The sequence below is a fragment of the Macadamia integrifolia genome, chromosome 6, assembly GCF_013358625.1.
Source record: "Macadamia integrifolia cultivar HAES 741 chromosome 6, SCU_Mint_v3, whole genome shotgun sequence".
In the NCBI taxonomy this organism is placed as follows: domain Eukaryota; kingdom Viridiplantae; phylum Streptophyta; class Magnoliopsida; order Proteales; family Proteaceae; genus Macadamia; species Macadamia integrifolia.
This window is the reverse complement of record NC_056562.1, coordinates 1,377,483-1,387,927: the sequence shown is the minus strand read 5'-3', so window position 1 is coordinate 1,387,927 and position 10,445 is coordinate 1,377,483. Positions and strand designations below refer to the sequence as shown.

The 10,445-nt window shown below is 41.5% G+C and overlaps 1 protein-coding gene across 2 annotated transcripts in view; it reads left to right on the top strand.

The window, feature by feature from the left end:
• The window catches only part of LOC122081999 (callose synthase 10-like), a 107,927-nt gene that overhangs the window by 85,184 nt on the left and 12,298 nt on the right, over positions 1-10,445 (top strand). For both annotated transcript variants that reach the window (XM_042649466.1, XM_042649464.1), the window contains exons 35-36: positions 733-850; positions 7,258-7,377. In XM_042649466.1, coding sequence (XP_042505400.1) covers positions 733-850; positions 7,258-7,377 — 238 coding nt within the window. The remainder of the gene's footprint in view (positions 1-732; positions 851-7,257; positions 7,378-10,445) is intronic.

Genomic DNA, 10,445 nt, shown 5'->3' with positions numbered 1-10,445 from the left:
CCCCCCAATGGCTGTCTCCCCTAGTTCATCCTATGCGGTTTTGATGCGCCCCTTGTGGGTTTTGTTTCCTTTGCCCCCCCCTTCTTCTTTGTATATTCTTATCCTTGGTAATGAATTATTTATTCATCCAAAATATATATATATATATATGGGTGGCTGAGGTCTGGTACTTTTCTGGGTTCTTACTCTTATCTGATCTTTATCGAGAAATTTGCTGCTGCTCATTCAAAGAAGGATCATCTGAGAGAAATTGATTTTTGTAGATTCTCTTCCGGACTGTCCGTGGTTGGTCTAAATCAGGTGGCCATGAGTCCTCTTTTGTTGGTCACTTCTATGGTGAAGGGTTTGAAGTGGAGTAGTATTGTCTTAATAAAAAATTTTAAAGGTAATGTGTGCAATTCATGTGATGATGGTGACCCCAGGTGCCGTTTCAGGTAAACATGTGGTGGCAGGTGCAATTTTGGCAATTGGACCTGATGTCATATCTGCAGTTCAGCCTAATAGATATAATGTGATAGCTTGGATATTGAATATAATACTCACATTCTATTTTGGGACCCTACCACTCAATCATTAGGTTGCAAAACCCCTGATTTCTATAAACTTATGGTATTTATATTTTAATTTTATTCTATCATCATTTTCCACTGAGTAGATTTTTCCTGGCATTACGTAGGATGTTCATTTTTTCTTTTTTTATAGAAATTTTGTTTCTTTATTTTTTATAATCAGGAATGAAGCGCTTCGGGTTGCTTACATACATGTGGAAGAAAGTGCTGGTGCTGAAGGTGTAGTTTTGAGGGAATTTTATTCAAAACTTGTGAAAGCTGATGTACATGGGAAGGATCAGGTAGACAAGTTTTTTTGTTTTGTTTTGGTTAAATCACAATGAGTAGACAATCTCTAAATAATAGAAAATTTATGTTCTACTTGTGTTAATAATTTACTGGATACTTTTTTCGATTTGGTATGCTCAAACAAGCAAGTTCCACTGTATAGATTGTATGTGGTAATTGCTCATTGGATGGATAAAATCCGACAGAAGAATCAGAAATATCCCTTATTCTTGTCAGTCTAGTAGTATCAGAGAATTTGGTATTAATTTGGGATAAAGTGTATTTGTTAAAAGTGGCAATTTATAGAATTGGCAGTAGGCCCGTCAGTTTTTCTGAATCAGATTGTAGAGTAACATCTGTTATATAAGATTTTTCTGTTTACATCTTCCTAGAGTGAATGCAGCATGCTTACTACTAACCATGGATCCAAACTCCAAATTTTGGATTTTGTTGATTACAATGATGGAGACTCATAAGGAGAATACAGTGGCTTAATTACCCTCGTAAAGCAGAACAGAAATCTGGAGTGTCAATTGATGCATTCCAACACACTCATATGCATCAGTTTATGTTTCCATAGGCAGATAACAAGAGACATCCAAATTTTAGAAACTATCCCAGAGCTGCTTTATGAGGAACTGGTAAACCTCTGAGGAAACCAGTGATTATAGAATTGACTTCCGTATTTTAAAGATGTTGAATATCTTTCTAATTCTTATACGAAGAGAACCCCATGGGAGTCTGTAGGCTTATACTAGTATTAATCTCACTATCCTTTTTGGGAAGATCCTTAGATCATATTTTTGAGATGTTGTAATTGTCTCCCATCTGCTACATGTTTATTGCATCCATCTTTCTGTTGCTTCTTTCATGAGCTGGGGATCACATGTTAGTTGAATTTGGGGTTTTGGATTTGGAAGATCTGCGGTAACTATTGTTGATATATTTGTGCACTTAGTCCTATGCCCTCCCACTCTGATTCATATAATGCAATTAATTCTCTTTTGCAAAGTTGAAAATTGTTTAGAGAAATATATTCATGTAAACCTAGCATTGGGGAACTACAACTTGTCTTTTAGTCATGATCAAAACGTTCCTACCTCACGGAGGTACAAACCGGAAAAAAGAATTAAAGACTTTTAATTTGAGAAGAGAATCATTGGTTTGACCCACAAAAAGGTTTGTTGTATCTATTAACATGGCCTGGATGCAATATCCAACGGGGAATCTTTGTTGTGCACAGGACATGTAATTTCTGCACCCGCTTGTGATTAGTGCACTATGATGTCGCCTAATGTTTAACATTAATAATCCCATTGTTAAAGCGTCTATGGACAAAGGAGCTCTTTTGTTGCTATTTATAATGCATACACTCTGCATCTACATTCACCATATTCAAATTACATCTGAAGAAGTTGCCCAAAACAGAAAAACACATTAAGTGTCTTAGTACCATTATGGGTAATGGAAATTCTTTCCAAAATCATCAATAAGTGTCTTACAATACCTTGAGGACTAATAAGAAAATAAGAAAATGGCATATCTCTGTATATGCGTTGCCTCCTACCTTGGAATATTCTCACTATTTATTTATTTTTTTTTTGGGTGAGCTAGGGGAGAAGCCATAAGGAGCAAGCCCTCAGGGGAGGGAACAACAACCGGGGGCTAGAAGCCCAGCTGAGAGAAGAGATACATTGGCATGGGCGCAATGGTTCCTCGGGGTATCACTAATCGGGCGGTGACGAAGACCACTAAACTTGGAGCTCACATTAAAGTAGATGGCTTTCCAAATCTTCTCATAAGATCAGGAATTGGCTCCATCAAAATATGATTAATCGTGGCACAAAAAGCGAGCTTCCCTATCGTGTCGCAAGTAGAACACCCTCCAAAGTCATGTCAATACAAATTTATTCTCTAGATAGAGGAAGGATGATTATGCGGGATGGCCTGCAAGAACTGAGGACCCTCTTCCAAACGGAGGAGGCAAAGGGGCAAGTGAAGGAATGATGGTCGACATCTTTAGAGCCATTCCAATAGAGACAACATGAGGGGGAAACCTTAATATGTTGGTAGATGAGGAAAGACTGGGTGGGGAGGTAGGTAGTGATAGCTTGTCAGATTGTGAGGTTGTGACAAGGAATGTGACCTTTGAACTAGATGGTGTTGCCCCAAGGCACAAGGGGGCCTTTAGAACGGATGAAATCCAAAGCAGAGGCAGAAGTGAACGATCCCTGGGTGGAGGGGAGCCAAAGGACCTTGTCCCTTCCACAGTGGCCAGGGGAGATAGGGGGAAGGGGGGACCAGATAACGGTGAGAGGAGGGGGAGAGGAAGGAGCGACCAACTATTGGCAGATAAGATGGCATCAAAACTGCCCGATCAGCTCAGCCTAGAAGAATAACTAGATCTGGGAGGAACCATGGAAAGCAGGATACCAAAGGGGTGCCAAGGGTTTAGCCAAAGGGAAGTGGAGGAACCATCTCCAATAGAATATAAAATCGCACCAAAGTCATAACGCCTAGGGCTGGGGATTTTGCGACAGAGCCAAGAGGCATCAGAGGGGGGGGTCAGAGTCCAGATAGAGTCACTCTTGAGAAGATATTAGTAAACCCAAGAGACCCAGATATTGTTATGCTTAAAGGCGATTTTCCTGATAAGCTTTAAGATGCCGATAGAGTTGACATCTTTGATTTGCCTCAATTTTACGCCTCCGTCAGCTTTTGGGAGCAAATGTTAGTCCAAGACATCGGATGGAGGAATTTGGAAGATTTAGAAGGGAGTCATTGGCGTTGGTATTGGCTGAGGGAAGAATGAAAATTGCAGATCAATAGGGGTACATGGGTTAGAGGACACATTTGATGAGAACCAGAAGACCAACATAGGAGAAAAGCTTACCTTTCCATAGCTAGAGCGTTTTTCTCATAAGATCAAAAAAGGGGGGGGGGGGAGCAGTGGTCGGAAGAGAGTCTGGAGGAGATCTGAGGCAATCCCAGGTATTTGACAAGGAGAGATCCTATTGAAAAGCCAGAAAGGGCAAGGAGTTGTCTCTGCTAACGGTGGAGACACCCGAAGGGAAGATGTTAGATTTGAGGAGATTGATATAAAGCGCAAAGAGGGATTCGGAAAGGTGAAGGGAGGACATGATTTTGTAGATGGAAGAAGAATCGGCTTTGGAGAAGATCATGAGGTCATCAGAAAAAGCAAGGTGGGTGAGGAAAGACCCTTGCATTTGGGGATGGGGGAGATGAGGTGCTGATCAGTGGAGGATTGGATGGAGCGGGAAAGAGAGAAAATGAAGGGAGACAGGGGCATCCTTTGTGGATACCAACCGAAGAATAGAAATAACCAGCAGGGCTCGCATCGACCTAACTAGAAGCGGGAGAGGAGATGCAGCATATCCAATGAACGAAGGAGGGGGGGAAGGACATATGAAGGATCCTAGAGATTAAATCCCAACGGATAAATCAAAAGCTATATGGATGTCAATCTTGAGTAGAGTAGCATTAGAATAAGATTTATGGTAAAACCCTTTGATAATTTCATTACAAAGAATGATGTTGTCAGCAAGGCTCCTTCCAGCTATAAAAAGCTAGTTAGTTGGGGTTGACAAGAGAATCAATGACAACCTGGATTTTGTTGTACAACATTTTGGCAATGAATTTGTACAAGAGGTTGCAAAAGGAGATGGGTCTGAAGTCAGGCATGGGCTGGGCGCCCTCTTTTTTGGGAATGAGGCGAAGGAAGGTGTGGTTAACACCTTGAATCTAGGAGGGGTTGAGGAGGAAACTTTTGATGGCATGAATGAGATCATCTCTGATAATGTGCTAGCAGGTACAGAATAATCCCATACTGAACCTATTAAGGTCAAGGGCTTTGTTACAGTTGTGGGAGAGGATGGCAGCAAAGATTTCATCATCTAAAGGGATGGCCTGGAGGGAAGACAAGAGATGATCATGAATGAATTTATTAAGGAGATCATTAGGCAAGGGGGAGGGGAGGAGGGAGAAGGGGGTAGAAGAGGTTGGTGAAGTATGAGATGGCTTCGAATTTGATGTTCTTAGGTGAGACCAGCTCAATCCCGGTGTTGGAGAAGAGCTTGGGAATGGAGTTGGCATTGGTTCTGACCTTAAGAGATCAATGGAAATATGTAGAGTTGGAGTCGCCAAGCTCGAGCCATTTGATTGTGGATTTTTTACGAAGGAAGCTTTCCTCTTGAGCAAGGAGAGAGGAATGATTCAATGCTGCCTGCTTCTCCTCATCTGCAGCAAAGGGATTGTGAAGGTCATAAAGGTGGTTGGATTGGATGGAGTCCAGTTTGGATTAACAGCAGAGGACCAGGTCATTGATGTTGCCAAAAGTGTTAAAGAGTTCCAACTTTTGAGAGTGGCTTTGACATTCTTGAACCTTCTGGAAAAAAGAAATAAGAGGGGAGAAGGGGGAGTTTACAGGAATATCCCTAGCTTCCGGAACTAGGGGGAGGAAGCTTTGGTGGGGGATCCATATGTCAAAGAATTTGAATGGCTTAGGGCCAAAGGATATGAGGGGGTGGACGAAGAGAGAGATGGGAGAATGATTGGAGATGTTGGGGAGATCGAAAGAAGCATGGGAAGATGGGAAAGAGTTAAGCCAGATCTCATTGACAAGGGCTCTATCCAATTTGCAAGCGATTTGAACATGACCACTTCTGTTGTGGAAAGCCAGGAGAGGGAGACGTAGAAGGAGAAGAGACAGGGAAGGATGGCAGGGCTCATCAATCGGGATAGGAGGAGGAGAAGAGGGTTGAAATAAATCAATGCCCGAAACAGTAAGGGGGGAGTCTGTAGCGAGAACGAAGGGATTGAGGCGACAGGGAGCCATCTTCAGAACTGGAGGGATTGGACAGGAGGGAAAACTGATTGGAACTGTCAATCTGAAGCAAAGGATTCAACGGTCCGATTGAAGAAGGTTTGGCGCTAGGAGAATGGAGATTTTCACAGGGGCGGGGGTTAGCCATTTGCCCCCGATGACAACAAACTTTATGTGGCTAACCCCCGATGACAACAAACTTTATGGCGATGCTTTCTCCCTCTAGGAGATTCTTGAGGTAGAGAATTGGGATCATGGCGTATCTCTTCTTCGAACTGACCATGCCTAGGGATACAAGAGGAGGTCTTGTGGCCAAATGATTTGCAAATAGTACATAGGGGGGCAACCACTCCTAATGTATGACTTGGAGAAGGAGAATCTGTCTTCATCATGAATGGCAACTGAGAAAGGGGGAGTGACATCTGCTGAGAGCTCAACAAAAATTCTAGCGAATGCCGGATGATCTTGGATGCGAGTTCTGTGATCAGTGTACAGAGGCTTGCCTAAGACAGAGCCTATTATGCTGAGAGCCTGAGACCTTGGGCACACCAGTAGTAAAGGGGAAGATTGAGCGTGGATATCCAAACCGGGATAGCTTTGATGTCGACTTTACTGAGGGATAGATGCTGATCCCATTGTCTGTGGAAGATTGGTTTTTTGCCAATAAACCAGGGGCCTCCTCCTAAGGCTGCATTCTTTTCTTCTTCATTTGAGAAATTAAAATTGAAAATTCTGTTGTCCAGGATGAACATTTGCAGCATGCCAGAAGTTCGCCATTGCCATGAGAGAGATGACTTCACGATTGGGAAAAAAGGTCTGTATCCGAGGAAATGCCCAACGAGGCAATTACTCCATTGATCAATCTTGGAGTCGAGCATTCCGGCAGGGCAGAAACCCACCAGAGAGTCATTGCTGAGTGTGGGGGACGAAGGATAAGGGGAGACTGACACGGGAAGGATGGGAGTTGGATGAGGCCACAAATTTTCATGTTTTCGGAGGGTTGGGAGGAGAGAAAATGGAGGTGTGAATGGTAGGGGAGGGAAAAGGTTCAGGAGTGGGAGGGGCTGGCAGACGTTCGAGGTTGAAGGAGAGGGGTTCCGGCGGTGGAAGCCAACTGAGGTGGTAGGGACATAGGAGGCTCAGAGAAGGGACTTAGGGAGGGAATTAATGTCTCACTATTAATTGACTTTATAATGGTCCAACACATGATGAATGGGGTCATCTTCCACAAAACTCTTACCTGAACTCTAGAAGGAACATTGGACTGACTAGTTAGTAAATTTCTCTTTTAATCACTGGGGCAAACATTCAAGGTGCCTATGTTTTCACAGATTGCACGTTTTTTTGCCTTATGCATCCGTGACATTTGCATATTGTCAACAAGTTACCTCCTTATCTTGGATCAGGAACCAACAAATATTTCCCTTCTTAGAGGGGATGCGCATGTCTGGGTTGACTCCCCCCTCAGAATTTTGTTGTTTCTGTTCTTTTTTCATTTTGTGCTATATTCTTGCATGCATGGTTTCTCTTTAAAAAATTTCGTCATAATGACATTTGTAGATCTCTTATTTTTTATAGGAAATATATTCCATCAAGCTTCCTGGAGATCCCAAGCTTGGAGAAGGGAAACCCGAAAATCAGAACCATGCAATAATCTTCACACGTGGGGAAGCTATTCAAACGATCGATATGAATCAGGTCAAACTTGTTTCATATACTTGATTTACCTGTTTATCATTTGCATGTGTGATCTTTGCCAGATTCTGTTATCAAGTGAAAGAGTTTTCTGATGATATGCATTGTATTGATAGGGAAAAATTGGTGCACCTTAAGATTATTTCTTGGTAGAAAAAAAATATACGTGATAACGATATTGGTTTTTTATGGCAAGGAATATATACTTCTTTTGATTTATTTTATGTTGCTAACAATATTGTCCTGATGGAGGTGCAACAAAATTTTTGATTGAACCAATTAATTTAAACTGAATCCAGTGTTCAAAATGATTAATATACTACAAGATAGGGATATAGTAAAACTAGCTTTCACCTCTGCTTTTGAGAATGAAGACTTGTGATGCTTAGGTCTCCCAGATGTGTTGATAAGCACACTTGACAAAATAAATAATGAAAATTAGGAAGGGGCGTTTTCTTTGTTTTAGGATTTAGATATCTATCATTGTGGTTGACTAGTTTGGCAGAATTCACCTTTAATTGAGTGGGTGTTGTATCTTACAAATAGAACTGAAACATGCAAAATGCATGCTGATTGAAAACCCGACTCTTTTACCCCTGCAGCTGAACTTCTTGGGGCCCTGTGTGAAGCTAACTTTAACTGGTACATGAGTTGTAGTGTATACTGAGGCAAATCAATAACCTCTAAGGTTAAAGAGAAGGAAAAAATAAAATCAAGCAATAGAGATAGAGATAAGTGTGAAACTTATTTGGGGGGAGCCCCTTTTTTATGCTATTTCCAGTCCTTCTATTTGCTGATATTTTATCAGAGGTTGGATCTGAGGTTCTTTCCTGTGTCTCTTAAGTTTTCAATGGCGGTGGCAAGTGGGAAAGACATGCATGCATAGGGTTGGCAAGTGTTGCTTTGAATACAGTTGAATGACAACATGGGATTTGTGTAGCTGGCCCCATTTTGTTGGGTTGAGACTTAATTGAGTTGGGAGTTGGTAGGAGATGGTTTTTTCATAAAGAATCTGCTGAGCTGGCTTTAGAAATTCAGTCCAGGATTACCATGATACTTGAGTCCCTTTGACCTGAGTTTTTGGGAGGTGTCTTGTCTAGGTGTGGTGATGCTTAGCATTCAATTCTATTGAAGTTTGACAAAGATTCAGTAGGTATCTTAGCTTATACAATTTCATATTTTAAGGAAAATTATTTGTCCCACTGGCAGTGGTTCGATCGGTGCCATCAAATTCCAAAAATTTGAGAACATGGGAGGGTCTTGTAAATTGTTTGTTGTATTGTCCCCCACCCCTCGCTCTTCCTTTCTCTTTCCTTTGTAATGAATTTTTTATTCATCCAAAAAAGAAAGAAAAAAAAAGTCCATTAGAATTAATAAACCCAAAAGTAGGAAGCCTAAGGCCCATAGAACCCCAACTATGGGCGAAGATAAAGTCCTTTGGCGCACTATCGGACAATCTTAACCACACAAATTCTCCAGTTGTTGAGCACGCGATCAACGATCATTGACTCAATGGTATGAAATCATCGTCAAGTTCATTGTCGAGGATGCAACTTTGAAGCAGTAAATCAATTGGAACCATTTTATGTTATTCCACAATTTGATCTTCAACGATCAGTGGTGCCTCCTTGTCCTCCATCAGTGGCTTTTATTCTTGCTCTTACACCATTGTTCAATGACTAAGATCAGTTGATTGAAGGAAGATTCCAAACGTCGGATTTGACCAGCAATTGGTTAAATTCCTTGCATTGTCATTGTCTCTTTAAGATCCACTTCAACCTTCTCAAGTTCTCTTGCACGAGTTGAAGTTGTTGTCTGATAGCAACAAGGGGATAGGATACCCATTAATGCAGATTGGAGGATGGATTTGTAAGTGAAGGGCAATAAGAGAGAGAATAAGAGAAGAAAATGAGAAGGGGCTGTTATGTGACTGTGAACAGGTTAAATGAAAACTATCTCCGCTTCAAATGAAAACTAAACCTTGACTCATTCCATTAGCAAATCGTAAGAGAGGCTAAGTGATGTGATACCAGGGTCAAAAACCCTGTTTGGTTCGCTATGGGCCCATAAAGGTACTAAAAAAACCCAAAATATTGATTGAGTGGCAGTTTTGTAATTAGCTGATACTTTAGGCCAACAAACAAGTTAGGGACTTAATAGAAGTAAAGAAGAAAGTGGGGGGAGGGTAATTCTGGAAATCATTATAAAATGTAAAGGGGTGAGAATAAGCAAAGGACTAGAGGGTATATGTGGAAGTTCAACAAAATAGGACTAATCAGGATCACTTTAAGGAATAAGGGCGTTATTTGTAATTTCAATGAACAGTACCTTTCTTCAACCCTTAGAATCGTAACAGAAACTAATGGTAGGACAGGACGTATTTGGAATGAGAAGGCTTCCTCATATGAACACTGTTCAACCTGAAATATCAGATTGTATATTGTGACTGCGAGCCCTTCTGATCGGAAGTAGCATCAGTCCCAATAATCAACCAGGAAAGTAATAAAGTTTACCTGAAACTAACCGAGGCAATAGAAGAGAAATAAGGCTTGGTCTCCGACTAGTAACTCACAGTATGAAGCACGGTTGGGAATGAGGTTCATGCGATCAGATCGACTAGGGAAATGGATCCTTTGCCCAAAATTTCAGATAAAATGGATTTAATATGAGTGAGATCAATCACCTCTTTCTCAGTTCAGTTCTACTTCCAACAGTTAGGAATGTGGAAGAACAACAGTAGAATAGACAGAATAATAAAATAGGAGATAAAGGGAATCAAACCTGAGAAGGTTAGCTCGGACCTAACTCGAGTGAGGCGAGGAGTGAGAAATAACACAACAGAGCTCTATGCAGTGCCGAAAACCAAAATTTCATTCAATATTCAACCCATTCCAATCAACCACTCCATTGTATATGCTTACATTACATATGAATAAAAGAAACCAACTCATGGACGATGCTCTCTCCCCCTCCCTAGCTCACCGTGTTCGACTTCCCACCGGTGGCTAAGGCCGCCGGAATCCTTCCCACTGCTGCCTGCTCTCTCCCACCTTCCCCCAATCCTCGCCGCC